The sequence below is a fragment of the Conger conger genome, chromosome 4 (genome assembly GCF_963514075.1).
Source record: "Conger conger chromosome 4, fConCon1.1, whole genome shotgun sequence".
Lineage (NCBI taxonomy): Eukaryota > Metazoa > Chordata > Actinopteri > Anguilliformes > Congridae > Conger > Conger conger.
Window position 1 is genome coordinate 20,103,555 of NC_083763.1, and position 18,491 is coordinate 20,122,045.

The 18,491-nt window shown below is 37.5% G+C and overlaps 1 protein-coding gene across 1 annotated transcript in view; it reads left to right on the top strand.

Moving 5' to 3' along the window:
* Nucleotides 1-373: 373 nt before the first annotated feature.
* Nucleotides 374-18,491, top strand: part of LOC133126569 (complement factor H-like) — a 39,833-nt gene continuing 21,715 nt past the window's right edge. Inside the window, exons 1-14 of the mRNA XM_061238914.1 lie at nucleotides 374-684; nucleotides 799-975; nucleotides 1,062-1,167; nucleotides 1,519-1,595; nucleotides 6,491-6,673; nucleotides 7,119-7,289; nucleotides 8,339-8,594; nucleotides 12,199-12,293; nucleotides 12,383-12,538; nucleotides 12,813-12,989; nucleotides 14,594-14,770; nucleotides 15,428-15,610; nucleotides 16,671-16,748; nucleotides 17,283-17,348. Of these exons, the coding sequence (XP_061094898.1) occupies nucleotides 612-684; nucleotides 799-975; nucleotides 1,062-1,167; nucleotides 1,519-1,595; nucleotides 6,491-6,673; nucleotides 7,119-7,289; nucleotides 8,339-8,594; nucleotides 12,199-12,293; nucleotides 12,383-12,538; nucleotides 12,813-12,989; nucleotides 14,594-14,770; nucleotides 15,428-15,610; nucleotides 16,671-16,748; nucleotides 17,283-17,348 (1,975 nt within the window). The 5' untranslated portion in view covers nucleotides 374-611. The remainder of the gene's footprint in view (nucleotides 685-798; nucleotides 976-1,061; nucleotides 1,168-1,518; nucleotides 1,596-6,490; nucleotides 6,674-7,118; nucleotides 7,290-8,338; nucleotides 8,595-12,198; nucleotides 12,294-12,382; nucleotides 12,539-12,812; nucleotides 12,990-14,593; nucleotides 14,771-15,427; nucleotides 15,611-16,670; nucleotides 16,749-17,282; nucleotides 17,349-18,491) is intronic.

Sequence of the window (18,491 nt, forward strand, 5' to 3'; positions counted from 1 at the left end):
CTCTTCAAAGAGGTCATTTGATTGGCCAAGAATGAATTCAGCTTCAACACGCCAACTATTATATTCTGCTTACTCCAGCCCATTTGCCCCACGTGCTGCTTGCTTTGAGCTTTGTGCTTCTCGCCTCTTGTCTGGAAAATACCAACATTCAGTAGCCACACATAATTGACTGTGCCAATGCACAGGTGATTCTGGAAAATAGGGCCCTTACTGACAAGCTAATTAAATAGTGTACTTGTGTGCAAATATTGAAATATTTGAATAGATCACTACTTTACAGTAGAAATGACCAAATTACTAAATTACTTGTGGTTATTATAATTAATAACCACAATCTATGACTAGCATTATGTACATTGTGCTGTGGAAGAAAACATTTTCAAATATGTACTTCCTTCTTTTCTAAATCTCTCATTAGTTTCAGTAAGTGTGGTTTTATTTATAGCATTGTATACTGCTAAATTCTTAGTGCCTAAACCAATTTGGAAAGGCTAAACTAGACACGAGTGTATTTTATCTCTGGAAAATGATTAACTCATCAAAGGTTATTTAGCCACAGTGGTTCTGCTGTGAGCTCACAACACAAGACATTCCAGACATTGGAATTGAAAATGCAGACTGTAAGCTATGGCTTCTTTCTTATATCATGGATTTGCTTTTCTGCTGTGGCCAAGGCACAGAAAGGTGAGTATTGTTAACACAATATTTAGTACATGTTGATAAAGATGGTACAGTATTTCAGTTTGGTAATTGTTTTTTGATGTGTCTGATAAAATATATTGCTGTTGTGTTGAATAGGTTGTTCTGGCAGTTCAATACCCAAAAATCTAAAGACTGAATTACCCTCCGAGATGAAAGATATCTATGCACATGGTGACCCTTTGAGGTTGACTTGCCAAACTGGCTATGCTGGATTTCTGAAAATTATTTGCACCAATGGTGACTGGACAATAATTCGAACACGTAAATGTGAACGTAAGCAATAGACTTTGTGGTAATAATTCAGATTTCCCGAGTGAAATAGCAGTTAATCATAATTATGCAAAACCCCTTTTTTTTAGCAAAGCAGTGTGGTCACCCAGGTGATACACCACATGGCAACTTCATTCTTACAAAGGGAGACGATTTTGTATTTGGATCTCAAGTGGAGTATACCTGTAAAAAAGGGTATGTGTACTTCCAACTCCATGTGCATATCACTGCCTTTTTGGTTTTGCATTCTACTTATAACTATTACATGTACAAATACAAAGTGAACTCCAGTCTACCATTTTGCGCAGAAGACAAGAATGCCAAACTATTTTAATTTTCACTTTGTATGAAACAGGGTAACCTTAACTTTACTTTTACTTTTACAACAATTATCAGCCAAGTGTCCAAGAAATGAAAATCTGCCTACCAATGTTGAATGTAACAAAAAGTCATGTGTGATCTGTCAATGTCAATAAAGAACACTGGGTTGTATATTCAAAATTCTATTTCACAGAAGCCAAAACATGATTTTATGTGTCGTTTTAGATACATATTGGCTGGAAAGGTAAATCACCGTAGTTGCATGGATCAAGGATGGGATAATGCCATTCCCGTTTGTGAAGGTACATAAAAATGTTAAATTCTTCCTTTTCAATAAACTTTCAATTTAATTATGCAGGCACTTTTACAAATGTCGACATTAGGTTTGGTTTCAGGCAACATTTGTATATTTGTACATTTTTAAATGCTAGTGTTCTTGCATTAAACACAGTTTGGTGATTTCAGCAAATGCAGCATTTTACATTGTAGCTAGTTAGCAGATAAACCTATCCAGAGCAGTTTACACCCGTTTTACATTCTTTTTTATATGGACAAATATGTAACATTCTTCATGATACAAGGAGAGCACCCTCACTTCGGTTAAACATGGAATGGTGGCATTGCAAACCCAATTCCCTTTCCATTATACTACACTGTCTAAGCAGTAAAGCTGTGTTTACACCAGCAATGGAAATTCTGCTCTATCAAACAGCATGATGACAAGAGTAAAGTCTACCACAGGGCATAAGCCCTGTGAAGCCAAAAATGGGAATTTACTGAAAATTATGGAACGGAAAGGTCCTGGGTTCTGTAGGTTATGCTTACAGTCTATTAAGGGTTTATTCAGATTAAAGAGTTTAAAGAGCAGGCAGAAACACTGCAGAAACACCAGTTATCTAGGAATATTGGGAAACTGTGACTTGCTGATTGCATTTGTTAGCAGTAGCTAAACTATCAAATGTGTGTTGCTGACATCAGCAAGTTCATTTGTCTAGGAGCATAGTCTCTCTAGACATTCAGTCTCTCATTGAGTCTATGGATGTTTTTTGTCAATTTTACTGGCATAGGCTTTCTATAGTTGTTCCAGGTGTTTGTCACTAGGATTTTTTTGGCCCGTGTAGTTTATCATTTCACACACACCCCTATTTAATCGCCTTGACTTGTATTTCCTTTTGTCCATATTGATCTTTCCACTCAGTCTAACTACCATTGGTGGATTTATAATGGGCTGCTTTCACTTAGGGCTTCCACATTCTACAGAATTTCTACTTTTGTTCAGTCGGCTACTTCAAAGTAGCATTCTGGTGATTTGGCCAAAATTGCCTAAAACATTAACATGAATTATATTCGCTGTGTTACAAAAGCCACATGGAACAGTTTTTTGGCTATAGCCTAATAAGTATGCAAATTATTTGGGTGATCTGCAATTGGGTATTACAGCAGTGCTTGGCAGTTTTAGTTTGATGATTAATGTCATTTAAAGGCATAAAATGCAGGATTTTCATCTTGAAAATATTATAAAACAAACATGCTCAGCCATTACTATGAAATGCTGACAACCTGTGTGTGTTTCTGCCTAATACCTTGCTTGTCTACATGTATGTGTTATTCTAAAACTTCTCGGGCTGCTTTATTTTTTACTGTATAATAAAAGAATGTGTCCAATAGATTGAACTCATATCGTTCTATGATCTAATAGAAGGAAGGCAAGAAGAGACTTGTATGGATTGGCTACTACAGTGATTAGAGATTAGCCTTGGTGGATCACCATTAAGCAAGTGGCTGGCTAGCATTCAGTAACATTACAGTAGGTAGCTGCCATTATTAGCTAGCTAAGTAAATTCCGTTTTGTACATCAGCTGACTGGCTATAATAGCTGGGTCCCACTGCACAGTACCACAGCTTATATTTTCGGGAGATTCTACTGGCTTTTATCCTCTCCTGAGCAGGGAGTTTATGCCTATCCTCCCAAACTTTCAGAGCACTTGAGATGCCTGAGGAAAATAAAAGCGACAGTGAATTGAGGCTAGAGGCAGACTGAATGGAGTTGAGAATGGGCACATAGACATTTCTTGTATGCAAACAAGGCACACATCAAGGCCCAAAATTCTGCATAGTCTGTCACAGGTGAATAGGGGGAAAAAATCATTTTCTTCAATCAAACTAACATTTCATATATTGAATGTGGACACAAATGCAAACATATTTTGCAACTACTGGCTGGTTAAAACCCCCATTAAGACCTAAAAATAATATTACCTTAAATTGTGCCTTTTATTGGTTATTGATTCAAGGTGCAGCATTATATCCCATATACCGTTGTAAAGCCTAGAATCTTCACACAAAAAAACGGAAAAACCACTAGACATGACAAAAGAAATGAAAAAGCAGTCTTCCCCAATTTCATATACATCACTTGAACAATCTAAGATAATCTGATGCGTCTAGTGTCAAATTATCTGATGAATTCAATTCGGCCTTAGTTTTCATTAATGTGAACTACGATTTGATTAGTGAATCTAGCATTGGATCATCCCGAATAACTGTGCGCACCTGCCCTGCTATAAAGGACAGATGAATTGCATGCCAAAAACTGGATCATGCTCCTTATATAGACAAAGGGAGGAACGGCTCTGACCATATAAAAATTGACTAAACTGGGCTATGAAAATCCAGAAAGTATTCTTATCCTTGGTGCATAAGATGAAAAATATACTGACAGAGCACTTTATTAGGAAGATTATTACACCTACTTTTTCATGCGATTATCTAATCAGCCAATTGTGTGGCAACAGTGCAGTGCATACAATCATGTATATACGGGTCAGGAGCTTCAGTTAATGTTCACATCAACCATCAGAATGGGGAAAAATGTGACTTTGAGCATGGAATGATTGTTGGTGGCAGACAGAGTGGTTTGAGTATCTCAGAAACCGCTGATCTGCTGGGATTTCCATGCACACTAGTCTCTAGAGTTTGCAAAGAATGGTGCAAAAAAGCAAACTTAAGCGAGCAGCAGTTCTGCAGACAGAAATGCCTTGTTAATAAGAGACATCAGAATGGCCAGACTGGTCAAAGCTGACAAAGTGACAGTATCGCAAATAACCACACATTACAACAGTGGTACGCAGAAGAGCGTCGCACATAAAGCATCTATTTAACTCTAAGTGGATAGGCTACAGCAGTAGAAGTCTAAAAAATAAGTCTAATAAATACTAATAAAGTGCTCACTGTGTGTATATATACGGGTGTATCTCAAAAAAAATAATATCGTGGAAAAGTTCATTTATTTCCATAATTTAATTCAAAAAGTGAGACCTTCTGAAAAGTATATGCATTTATGCACTCAATACTTGGTCGGGGCTCCTTTTGCACAAATTACTGCAAAAATGCAACATGGCATGGAGGCAATCAGCCTGTGGCACTGCTGAGGTGTTATGGAAGCCCAGGTTGCTTTGATGGCGGCCTTCAGCTCATCTGTATTGTTGGGTCTGATTTCTCTCATCTTCCTCTTGACAATAACCCATAGATTCTCTATGGGATTCAGGTCAGGCGAGTTGGCACAGTACCCAAGTAATCAGTAATCAAGCACAGTCATACCATGGTCAGGAAACTAGTTACTAATAGTTTTGGCACTGTGGCAAGTCCTGCTGGAAAAGGAAATCAGCATCTCCATGAAGCTTGTCAGCAGACGGAAGCATGAAGTGCTCTAAAATCTCCTGGTAGACGGCTGCGTTGACTCTGCGTTTCTGCATTGATCACTGACTGTGGAAACATCACACTGGACTTCAATCAACTTGGATTCTTTCCCTGAATATGCTTTGATACAGCTCTCTGCGAACAGCCAGCCCTTTCAGCAATGACCTTCTGTGGCTTACCCTCCTTGTGGAGGGTGTCAATAAGTGTCTTCTGGACAACTGTCAACTGCATAAATTAACATACTTTTCAGAAGGACGATATTTCTGTATTATAAATCCTTATATTAATTGGTCTTATGTAATATTCTAATATTTTGAGTACTGGATTTTTTTTTTTCATGAGCTGTAAACCGTAATCCTCAAGATTAAAACAAAAAAAGGCTTGAAATATTTCACTTTATGATTGCAGAATCTAGAATATATGAGTTCTTCTTTTTGAATTAAATAATGGAAAAAATTACTTTTCCATGATATTCCAATTTTTTAGATGTACCTGTGATATATATATATATATATATAATTTTTACTTTGTGGGCTCGTACAAAGCAATATATTCCAAATTCTCATAATGTAACCTATGTTTTAATCACAAATCAATCACAGCCTGAGTGGCCGAAATGAGAGAGAAACTGGCAGGAATTTGCAGATTAAATTAAATTAGTAATAACTAATTTAACATTTAAATTATTTTGCTTTCTGTTAATGCCAACCCAATGAAACTTTAAATTATATAATTACTTTTGCACTGGAAAGATGAAAAATAATATCATACAATGTTTCAGTGAGGTAGCATTATCAAGAAAGCAAGTAAGATTTTATGAATAAAATCATAAATTCATAGTTATCAATAACTCCGTAAGGGCCAAGTGCTTACAGCATTTGGGAATGCTATAGAAATATGTGTTTGTAACTAATTACATGAAACCCTCTTGCAAATAATACTGTATATGCATATTCTAAGTACCATGGGCTCACTGAAGTGCACAATGGTAAACTCTTGGATAGTAAATTGTCAACATTAAAACATAGCCTGCTGTGGAATTTGTCTTGCCTACTACATGCCTACGAATTAAGCATAGCTTATTGCCAGTTGGTGGGAGAAAGAACCTGTGCAATTAAATCTACAAGCCTATATCAATACATTTTAGCCTACTCGGTAGGCTGGCTACCTTGCACGATAGATACATTAAATCTATTTAATGGGTGATATGGTCCACAATTAGGCTACTCTTTTTTCTGCATATCTTCGAAATAAAACCTGTCGGTGCCCCTGCAAGCCAGCAAATGCAAATTTAGTCATACTGTACAGTAATGTTGCCCCTATGCTTGTGTGAAGACAACATGAAAGTACACACATTTTGTCAGACAGTATTCAGGACAAATGATGTTTGAATCCAGGCCTTCAGTCCATAGAAATTGAGAAGTTATTTTCTTATGTCAACATTGTATCTCAAATCTGACCCATTGTGAGTTAATTGTCCATTTTATGTGTGTTTTAGTGGTGAAATGTAGTCCAATACCACAAAGTCGATATTTGAGTACCTCTGGGAATATTGAGAGCCCTCAATATGGTGATGTAATACAGTTTGACTGCGAAACTGATAAGGAGAAAAGAGTTGGGGAAAAACAAATTCACTGTACTGAGACCGGTGAATGGAGTGCAAATGTGCCAACATGTGAAGGTGCGTAATTCTTTCAATGCCATTAATGTCCCTGGGCAACAGCAGCCTTTATAAGTATTTGCTAACAAAGCAAAATATACCAGACCGAAGTGTATGGCCCTTTGCCCCAATGCCTGTGAAATGGGACCAGATTTCAAAAGACCATGACTACAGAATAGCCATAAAGTGGTGAGCACACTTTAGTAACTCCTCTAAATTATTTTATGAGTCATTATAAAGTCATTACAAATCATAATTTTTTCAAACTATTATTTTTACATTTTGCTTAATGTTGTTCTACCTGGTGGTCATAATTAATTATTTATAGATTTAAAAGGTAATGAGCCAAGCTGATGAATGACAGCATAATATACTGTCCATATATCCCCCACCCTCATGATTCCTTTTTGGGTGCATTACACATGATGTGTTGATACTTTAATGCTATTTTCCCCCTTTCCTTTAGATGTAACATGTAAACTACCAGATATAATAAATGGTCGGGTCACAAACGAAAAGAAGATTTATGAGAAAGATGACATCTTATTTTTTGCTTGCAATGAAGGCTATACACCAGTGGGAAGAGCATCTTCTACATGCACCCAACATGATTGGATGCCAAAACCACAATGTGAAGGTACTGTATCTGTTAAACTACCAAACGTTAGTTTGCACACACAGACACATTTATGTAGGGTAAAGGTCCATAGAGCAGAAAGCTATACTTTGCAGGGACTAAGATTTTCTTTTACATACAGAAAGTACACAATGAAAACAAAAGAAAAATCTGGATCTTACTTGATTCATTTGCCCTCTACCCTCTCTCTTTGGCCACACTGTAAAATGTAAAAATCTCATATATAAATAGCATTTAATTGAAGTCTTATGTAGTGCATTGCATCTGCTATTGACTTACACCAATCAGCCACAACATAACACAACACAACAGAATGCTTTAAACTGTATTTAACTTGTGTATAAACACTTAATATTTCATAAGTTCATTACATTCAAAAGTTGAAATGAAATGAAAATTGAAATCTTGTAAGCTCATTGCGGGGGGGTGCATTGTTTTGTTATATAACTATCTTGGTATGTACTGGTGTTCATGATCACGTCTATCTTAGCAGGTGCTCCAGGACCTGTCAAATTTTTCATATTTAAAAAAACTAAAAAGACCACCCACCATGGGATCATGCATGGGATCTATTTCTTCATAAGTTTCACCACATGCAGTACCATGTAATTCCAAGGGTGAAACTGATGTATAATTAGATGCCATTTATTTTTAAATATGGCAGGTGGTCTTTATGTTTTTGAAATATAAAAAATTCTAGAGGTCCTGGAGCATCTGTGAACACCAGTAAGTACCAAGATATATAATAACCCCGCCTTCCAATGAGCTTACAAGATTTCCATTTCCATTTAAAAATTTTACTTTTTAATGGAATTCATGCTTGTAATTATCTGCTTATATACACATATATACACATATCATCTTGTTTATAGACAGGTTTATACAGTTTAACGCATCTTTAATCATGAAAAAAACAGGTGGTTTTAATGTTGTGGCTCATAGTACAACTAGGCATGGAGTGTCATGTTAGCCACCCTTAGTATGCTATCCTTCATCAGTATGCATTTATGATCATTATTGTGTGTTGTTTTATCTGTTTTCCCAAACAGAAACGGTTTGTAGAGCGAGAACATCAACAAATATTACTCCCAAAAAGACTGTATTTATTCCTGGAGAAAGTGCTAAAATAGTTTGTGAGCCGCCGTCTAGAACACACACAAAAAAACGGGAGGATACAGTGACATGCAGAAACGATGGATCATGGTCATTCAGCATAGAATGCGAAGGTATGGTTAATGGTAAAAATACTGATGATGGCACGTTTTTATTGTTCTGGCTCATTCCTTCTTATTCATCCACCATTTTGTGAAAATAATTAATATAATAGCCTCACGATACGTGGCAGTAGTGATCGACCAATATGTTTTTGTCCCTGCTCATTACCAATAAAATAATAATTGAAGTGTCTGATGGCAGAAAAGTGCAGATGATATTTAGCATTGTGAATTAAAAACTTAGCCATGGCAAAATCAAAACATAAAAAGTAAAAATGCAAAACATCTGTAAAGCAGTGCTAAAATGCATAAAATCTGTTTCAAAATGTATTTAAAAACAATTTCTTCGATATATTCCCACAATGGCATTTCTGTAGCAATATTAATTGTATGTATTCTTGTCCTTAAATTGGTGCTCCATATTTTCTTCTTTCTCCAAAATACGCAACAGCTTGATTATCTTCTAAGAAAAATAAGTACTTAGCTCCTCTTCAGAGCTTAATTTTCATTGTAAATTGATCATTTGTGAAAAAATATGTTTTGTGTTTGTCTAATATTACATTTTGTCGACAGATCTGAAAACATTCAGTGTGATAAATATGCAATATTAGAGGTAATCAGGAAGGACTCTCTCACAGCACATTATAGGGGTAAATTTGGCCTGTTTATACTATACTGGAATATCATTGCCACCAGTATTAAGTGACTAATCCACGATAAGGGGTTAAAATGCTGGATAACGGTTAATGTCTATACACTCACTAAGCACTTCATTAGGAACACCTGTACACCTACTTATTCATGCAATTATCTAATCAGCCGATCGTGTGGCATGCATAAAATCTTGCAAATACGAGTCAGGAGCTTCAGTTAATGTTCACATCACATTTTTTCCACATTTTGATGGTTGATCTAAACCATGGCATGGTTTGAATATTTCTGTTCAATATTACTGCTGATCTCCTGAAATTTTCACACACAACAGTCTCTAGAGTTTACGCAGAATGGTGCAAAAAGACTAACAAAAAACGTCCAGTGAGCAGCAGTTATGCAGAAGGAAATGCCTTGTTGATGAGAAAGGTCAATGGAGAATGGTCAAACTAGTTTGAGCTGACAGAAAGGTAACTCAGATAATGACTCTGTACAATTGTGGTGAGCAGAAAAGCATCTCAGAATGCACAACTCATCGAACCTTGAGGCGGATGGGTTACAACAGCAGAAAACCACGTTGAGTTTTACTTCTGTCAGCCAAGAACAGAAAGCTGAGGCTGCAGTGGCCACAGGCTCACCAAAACTGGACAGTTGAATACTGGAAAAACATAGCCTGGTCTAATGAATCTCTATTTTTCTTGAGGCACACAGACAGTAGGGTCAGAATCTGGTGCCAACAGCATGAATCCATGAATGTCAATATTCCAGGCAGGTGGAGGTGGTGTAATGGTGTTGGGAATGTTTTCTTGGCCAACTTTTGGTTAATATCAATTAATCATCGCTTGAATGCCACAGCCATGTGCATCCCTTCATGACCACAATGTACCCACCATGTCACAATGCAAAAGTAATCTCAAACTGGTTTCATGAACATGAAACATGAACATTCTTCAGTGGCCTTCCCACTCACTGGTTCTGAATCCAACAGAATCCAATAGAACATCTTTGGGATGTGGTAGAACGGGAGATTCACAGCATGAATGTACAGCTGACAAATCTGGAGAAATTACATGATGCAAACATGTCAATATGGAACACAATCTCAAAGGAATGTTTTCAACATCTTGTATAATCCATGGCATTGGAATTGAGGCTGTATTTAGAGTAAAGGGAAGTCCTACCCAGTATTAGTATAGTGTTCCTAATAAGGTTCTTAGCGAGTGTATATTGGTGAATCGATAATTGGTCAATCACTACTGGTTAGTAGCCTAGAGTTGCATTTGATGAGGCACAATAGAGTTTGTACATATTTTGTTTCTAAAAGTTAAAATTTAATTAGTAGGGCCACAATATCTATTTGATAGATACAGCGCATACATCCTAGGTTTTAAATTGATTTTTAATTCAACTTCTCATATAAGTGAATACTTATTGTCAGGGCGCGGGACAGAAGAACCATGCGCAGACTCAGGGATAAGAAGAATACGGCAGGTTTTATTACATTACATTACATTATTGGCATTTGGCAGACGCTCTTATCCAGAGCGACGTACAACAAAATGCATACCCATAACCAGGGATAAGTGCGCTGAAAGACCCTAGAGGGAAGTACAATTTCAATTGCTGCCCGTACAACAAAGATGGACCAGGGCCTATTATTATTATTTTTTATTTTTATTTTTTTTAAACAACAAATAAACAAACAACAAACCAAAAGTGACCAAACTTAACTATCCAAATACTGCTTACCTAGCCAAATAAAAAATACCGAAACACAAAGTAAATCACAAAGACAACAATTACGGTTCACAGGGAGGTAGGGAGGGATGGGGAGAGGTGCTGCTTGAAGAGGTGCGTCTTCAGTTTGCGCTTGAAGGTGGGGAGAGATTCTACAGTTCTGACCTCAACGGGGAGTTCGTTCCACCACCGTGGAGCCAGAACAGACAGTAGTCGTGAGCGTGAGGTGGAGGTTCAGAGTGAGGTGCCAAGCGGCCTGTGGAGGCTGAACGAAGATTATTAACAAGATTGAGATCCAGGCAGACAGGAATATACAGGGTAATCGGAAGTGTAGTAGGTAGACAGGCAGAGTTCAAAACCAGTAGACAGATATCAGAACCAGGAAATCCAAAAATCAGAGCACAGGAAAACAGACAGGAAACTGAGGACAGCAAATAAGGCTAGAAGAGGGGGCAGGGAACAGATAGCAGGTAAAACAAACTATGCAGACAGGTATATATAGAACAGATAACAAGGGGAAATGAGAATCAGGTGTGCGAACTGGGGAACAGATAACAATGAAGAGGTGAGACAATAGAGTGGGACAGGACAGGAAGGAAGTCCATATAAGGAGTGAAGGGTGGAGGTATAAATGAGGAGAGAGGGAAAACCAGGAGCGGAGAACAAGCACAGAGAAAGGAAGAAACGATGACTTATTCCTGTACTCCACCCCAGGCATGTGGGACTGAACATTTGGAGACACAATAATAACCAATGATTTGATAAAAATTAATTGATTTTAAATTTTTAATAGATTTCCCTGCAAGAATGTCACAGAGGTCTTAATATGGTCCTCCGGCCAGTCTGGGCACTGATTTTTGTACCAACCAATTGCCTTGTTTTTAATTTACTGACAGCTCTATAAATGACCCTGGTTCAAACCTGTTCTGGAGCACAGTAAAATCATAAGGATACACTTGCAGTCTGCAGCTGTAGCCGGTACTCATACACATGTCAGATAAGATATGATTTAGTCAATTAAATAATTAAGACCAGAAGGTTGCACAAACTCCTGAAATGGATCAGCCCTAGTTGTCTACCCCTGTTCTTGAGTGATTTTCCAAGAAACAGTTTTGGATCCATGATCCATAAGATCCAAATTTTCAGACACCAAAGTAGAAGCAGAAGTATAGCATAGATTTGTCTTTATACACATTTCTTACAATAAGAACAGTTTTTCATTTTACATTTTCAGAAACAATCTGCACAATTACACCAGAAGACAATATACAGCATTTGTCATATTGGCGCTATACTTTTCAATACAGACAAAGGTTATCATCTTACACCTGCCGAAGAGGATTTGAAACATCTGGAGGCTCTACTTGTGAAGTTGAGGGCTGGGTGCCACCACTGTGCTCAGGTGACTTTTCTTGAAATAAATTTTTTTGGATTGTACAGGAAAATGCATTTCAGATCACCATATTAATCTCAAACCATTCATATTTTCAGCAATAACATGTAATCCAGAGATTCCTAATGCTATCATTCTGAGTGAAAATAAGACTTACACATTTGATGAGCGTCTGGAATATGAATGTAAACTTTTTCATGAACCAGAAGGAAAGCAATACGGATACTGTGGCTGGGAATGGCCTGACTGCAAAGGTAAGTTTTTCATATCAAATACGCCATGGCATTATAAAGCTGTACTCTGCAGTGCTGATTATGACTACTGCACAGTATAATGTTAACATATAGGATCAAGCTCAAAATTTTAATTTTCACCGATTAAGCTTGTCAGTGCCTTGGTTCAATTTCACTGAAAATTCAGGTGTTGTGTTGCTTGGTGTACTTCCCTCACCTGTATTCAAATGGTGAATTTCCTTCACCCAAATGTTTGCCTCAGAAATCTAATGTCATTCATCTTCTTTGTTTTTAGCAAAAGAAAATTATTGCAAAAGACCTGATCTAGAAAATGGATATCACATCAATGTCAAAAGCAATGCTTCAGTCATTTATTATAGTTGCGTTTCTGGTTATAAACCCTTCGTGGAAGGTTGGTGGGACGAATTGACATGCAAGAAAAGTGAATGGTCTGACATCCCAAAGTGCATTGGTAAGGAATCACTTTTTCCTGTTATTTCAGCTTGATGTGTTGCGTTATTATCAAGCTATGCATGTTCTGTAGCCTACCCTATGCTGCACTACTGAAAGCTAGAAGATAATAGACTAGTGTAGTTACTAGCATTTTGATTGACTTGCAACCATGTTTATTAGGAATTTGGATTTATAAAGCAGACAAACCCCCACATTAAATAAGAATATTCTTAGAATCCACTGTGCCAGCCAGCTGCTCGCTTTTACACCCCAGCCATAAGCCCATGTACAAGCAGTGGTAGAGGAGACCCAGTCATACACAGACAGCAAACCAGGGGTGCCCGGCCAGCCAACTTCAGTTGACGACATTGTGCTGATATCTCCGGAAAATAAATTTTGCAATATCTTATACAAGATAGCTACTACAATATCACTTGCTTGGCGGCCAGGTTTTGTTGTTGTAATGCACATGAATACTCAAGACATTTTCGCAAATGGAGGGGAGTAGAGATTCACACTTGAATGGTGGTGCTCTGTCAGATCTATAAAGGGGCATTGTGAAACAAGTACGAGTTTTCAGCAAATGTTTTCAATATTGGGATTGTAAGGTAGTTACGCTTGTGTGCCATATGGCACTCTTGGGATTGAAAGGGTTAATGCAGGAAAACCTTTCATTTACGGAACATAGGACCTTCATGATGGCTATGAATGCTGGGTCATGCCACTTAGACCTTCTGTCAGAGCTCATATGTTGCCCCTCACGAGTTCAAGAATCTGTTAAAACCATTTAAACATTCACAAATATGGGGTCATTACAAACCTCCCAAAAGTATGGGAGAAAAAGAAGAATCACAAAACAACACAATTTGATACATTTTTATTTTTTATTTTAGGGTCAACTGTTCATTTAACCATTAAATCATGCTTTGCAATACTATAATAATACTGTAAACCAACATTTGAAAACCTTCAAAATATTAAAAAGTAGTACAGCACAAAACAATACCTACTCTGTAAGTATTTGCACAGAGGTACAATTTATGTTATTTTGGCTTCTCAGCAGTTAAGTTAGTTTACTGACAGGTCTATTAGTCAGGTCTATTCAGTCACTTCCTTAGTGCAGGTATAAGAAAGATTTCACTATCTAGGCTTCTTGATTCTAGGCTTTTGATTGCGTTTGGAGTCTGTCATTAGCATTAGTCAACATGAGGACCAGAGCTGTGCCAATAACATGAGTCATTATGAGGCTGAGAAATAATAATACATTTAAAAAACAATAGAAAACTGAACAGGCCTGGTTTCTGATCATTATGGCTGTCATGGACCTGAGTGATATTGAAAGAGCTGAGACTGCTGGGTCGAAATCTGTTGGGTTGATGGGGTAGAAAGAAGCCAAACGCATGTTTTTCCTGTTGTGATAGGTGTTAGATTTTATAGCTTTAATTTACTTTTAGTAACTGTGCCACAAATCCAACAATATTTTCTCTGATCTTTTCGTATTTGTATACAAGTCTGGTGGATTGCTGAAAATAGTCCTCTTGGTACCCTATTACATACATATACAAAAATTGTTAGTGTTTTTAATGTTTGGATTCATTAAAGGTTATGTTACCTTTCTTATAGATGAAACTGCATGTGTTTCTCCAACAATTCTGAATACAAAACAGGAAGTCAGGAAAGACCTGTATTCAAATGGTGAATCTTTGACATTTGAATGTGAGGATGCATATGAAATGGAAGGTACTGGCCAGATAAAATGTGTAAATGGAGAGTGGAAGTCACAACTACCAGTCTGCAAACGTGAGTAATCCATAGCTGAATGTTTTTCAGATGTATTTACTTACTCACCACAAAGCACCAAAAAATAATATAAAATTTGAACAGGTTATTTGACTATTTGAACATGTTCCATTTGCAGTGTCATATGAATATAGAAACATGAATATTTTTACCTTATACCTGTTCAAGCAGTTCAAGTGGGCAAGAAAGTGGCAGTAACTCAAAAAACAGAAAGTCCAAAAAAACAAGTCTAATCAATACCTTAGAGAGTGGTCCCTGAGTGTATATGCATGACGGCAAGTATGTCCAGTTCATCTAATGATTTTGCTCCTAAAATACATATTTCTAGGAAATGGCCATTGATAATCATTCGTTTTTGTAATATGTTATCACGTCTATGGATTTTGGCACGGTGTGGATTGGGCACGAGTAGCCTAATTTGCCAAGGTCTGGATACACATGCACCTGACATTTCAAGAACCTTTTGTCTGCTCTGCCCTGGTCGTGAATCATTGCAGACCAGCACCCCACTTAATAGCCATAAATAAATAAAGTTGCTCTTTAAGACAAGATGGCAGTAGTTCATCTTATATTAACCAAATTCACCAAATTGTGTTAAGATTGTGAAGAAAGTTGGTTAACCATTGATTAACTATATCTATTTCATATTCCCAACAGCATCTGGTAATAGTTGTAATCCTCCCCCACGTGTTGCAGATGCAACAATTACATCAAAATATAAGACAAAATATGCTCATCAATCTACAGTGCAATTCCAATGCAGAGATTTATATGAAATTCAGGGGAACAGAGAAGTCACCTGCACCAATGGAACGTGGAGTGACATTCCAACATGCATTTGTAAGTACTAAAATAGTAGATTCATCCCAGCTATTTATAAATTGGCTCAGGATGCAACGGGAGCGGCGCCAGGACTCCATGATAGGTCGGGCCTAGAAATGTCACGAGCGGACCTGTTTATAAAAAATAGAAATAAAATTAAATGAATAACTAATCATGTGCATACACGCATTACACATTGGCTTTTGTAAATAACGTATTCAGCCTTACGGTAAACCTAAAGCCAAATAATATATTGTGTTCTTGCTGTAGCCGTTTTTGTTCATAATTCGTGCAACCAAATTCCCAGGGGCTGAACACGGGACATATCGAAAGTAACGTATCGAACTGCAATCAATTTAAAATGCATAGCGGCGACTATAATTTGCACCAGATTAATGTAACTCTTATTTATTAATCCAAATCCTGGCATTAAAGAGAATGCTTGATTAACTGTTCAAGAAATTCACACTGCAAATCAGACGTTTCGCCGGGCAAGAAGAGAATGTAATGGTTTTTGTGTTTTATTTTGTGTCTTGTGTTTACTGGGAATGAAATGGTGCACGAGCACAGGGAATACACTGCTGCAACCTACAATGCTTCCTTCACGCTCAGCTAAACAATTGTGGTCGGCTTTGGGAGATGGACAAAATTACGATTGATTGGGCATACGTTTGGTAGTTGCTGAAAGTTATATAGTTATATCATCCTATGTAAGTCCATTAATTTAGCCTAAATATTTTTACAGAAATGCAGTAGATTAGTTCATTAAAAGATTTTCACAAAAGGAGGCGGCGGGGTTTGGTTTTGAAATGCAGCGCGTTCACTGCTGTGTAATTAAAAAGTGTTAATGTGGAAGTTCATAATTATTGTTTCATGTTGTAGACGGCTGTGTTTGTTAAATATGCCTTGTTGTAACTAAGTGGTTTGTTTACGGTGATTTAAATTACCACTGTTGAGGTACTGTATGTTGATAGTGTAGAAGTGAAGAAGTTAACAGCTAAACTCTCGCTTGTGAGTTACCGTATTCCATCTGAACTACGCACCTCCCTATATATATCTTTTTTTTTTTTTTTTTTAGCAAAGACAAAATCCACAGCAACTGAGCGGTCCTCTGAGCAAAGTGGCAATGGCCCAACGGTAGCGGCGCCATCCGCAGGTAAGAGCAGTCGTTTGCAGTGGGAGGGTTGCTGGTTTGATCTCACCCTGGGTGTGTTGAAGCGTCCCTGCCCAAGACTCCTAACCCCCAATTGCTCCTGACAAGCTGGTTGGTGCCTTGCATGGTGAGTGGGTGTATGAATGTATGAATGGGTGAATAAGAAGCATCAATTGTATAGCATTTTGGATAAAGGTGCTATATAAATTCCAACCTTTTGGCGATTGCTGCTGTGCAGTGTGTTCGCTGCCGTGTGATTAAAAAGTGTTAATGTGGAAGTAAATTATTATTATTTAGTGTCGTAGACGGCTGTGTTTGTTAAAGATGCCTTGTTCTAACTACGTGGTTTGTTTGCAGTTGTTTAAGTTACCACCGTTGAGGTATTGTATGTTGGTAGTGAAGTTCTTTGCAGTTCTGACATCACGCTGATTTCATTTATAGAAGTGAACAGCTAAACTCTCCCATGTGAGTTACCATATTCTATCTAAGCTAGGCGCCTCACTACATTATAATTATGATTTTTTTTTTTTTTTTAAGCAAAGATAAAATCTACAGCAACTGGGCCATCTTCTGAGCAAAGTGGCCCAATGATACCATCGCCAGGTAAGAGCAGTCGTCTGGTTGGGCGGCTGGTTCGATCCCACTCTGGCTGTGTCGAAGTGTCCGTGCCCAAGACACCAAACCCCCAATTGCTCCTGAGGAGCTGGTTGGTGCCTTGTGTATGTGTGAAGCATCAATTGTGCAGCGCTTTGGATAAAGGTGCTATATAAATTCCAACCATTTACCATTTAAATTGTGGAAGGATCTTCAGGACAGAATTGAGGCACTGTTACTAAGCCATTATCAGTAGTCACAAACCAGCATTGAGGTCCAGCTGTTTCACCCAAGCTCACCTGAATTAATATTCATATTATACAACACAATATCACTATGTTAGGTTGACTGTTGTATAGTTACAGACATAATTAGACATATTTGGCAACACCTCCCATGTAAAGACTGAGACATTTTTAATATTTAAAAAAACAAAAAAGACCACCCGCCATATTTCAAAATGCATGGGATTTATTTCTTCATAAGTTTCACCACATGCAGTACCATATAATTCCAACGGAGGGAAGAAGGGTGAAACTGATGTATGATTAGATGCCATGCATTTTTAACCTCCTAAGACCTGGCGTACACATGCGTGGACTCCACATTTTGGGCTGTACAACCATAATACTTAATTCTTAAGACCGAGAGTCCACATATGTGGACATAATTTTTTCTCAAAAACTACATCATGTCAAAAGATGATGCTTAGTTTTTATACTTATCAGGTCCCAATAAGCCCAAATAGCAAAGAGAAATTTAAAATGCATACCAAAAAAGAGTGCGGGTCTTAGGAGGTTAAATACGGCAGGTGGTCTTTATGTTTTTGAAATATGAAAAATGATACAGGTCCTGGAGCATCTGTTAAGATAGACACATAGAATGCAATGAAATATTATGTGTTTATAGACAAGTTAATACAGTTTAAAACATCTTTAATCATGAAAAAAGCAGGTGGTTTTAATGTTGTGGCTCATAGTACAACTCCGCTCTTGCAGGTAATGAAACACACCGATACTTGCTACACACAGAGTGTCATGTTAGCCACCCCTAGTAGCCTATCCATCATGAGTGTGTGTGTATATGATAATTATTGTGTGTTGAGTAGAGCAGGAACAATAACAAATATTACTCCCAAAAAAACTGAATTTA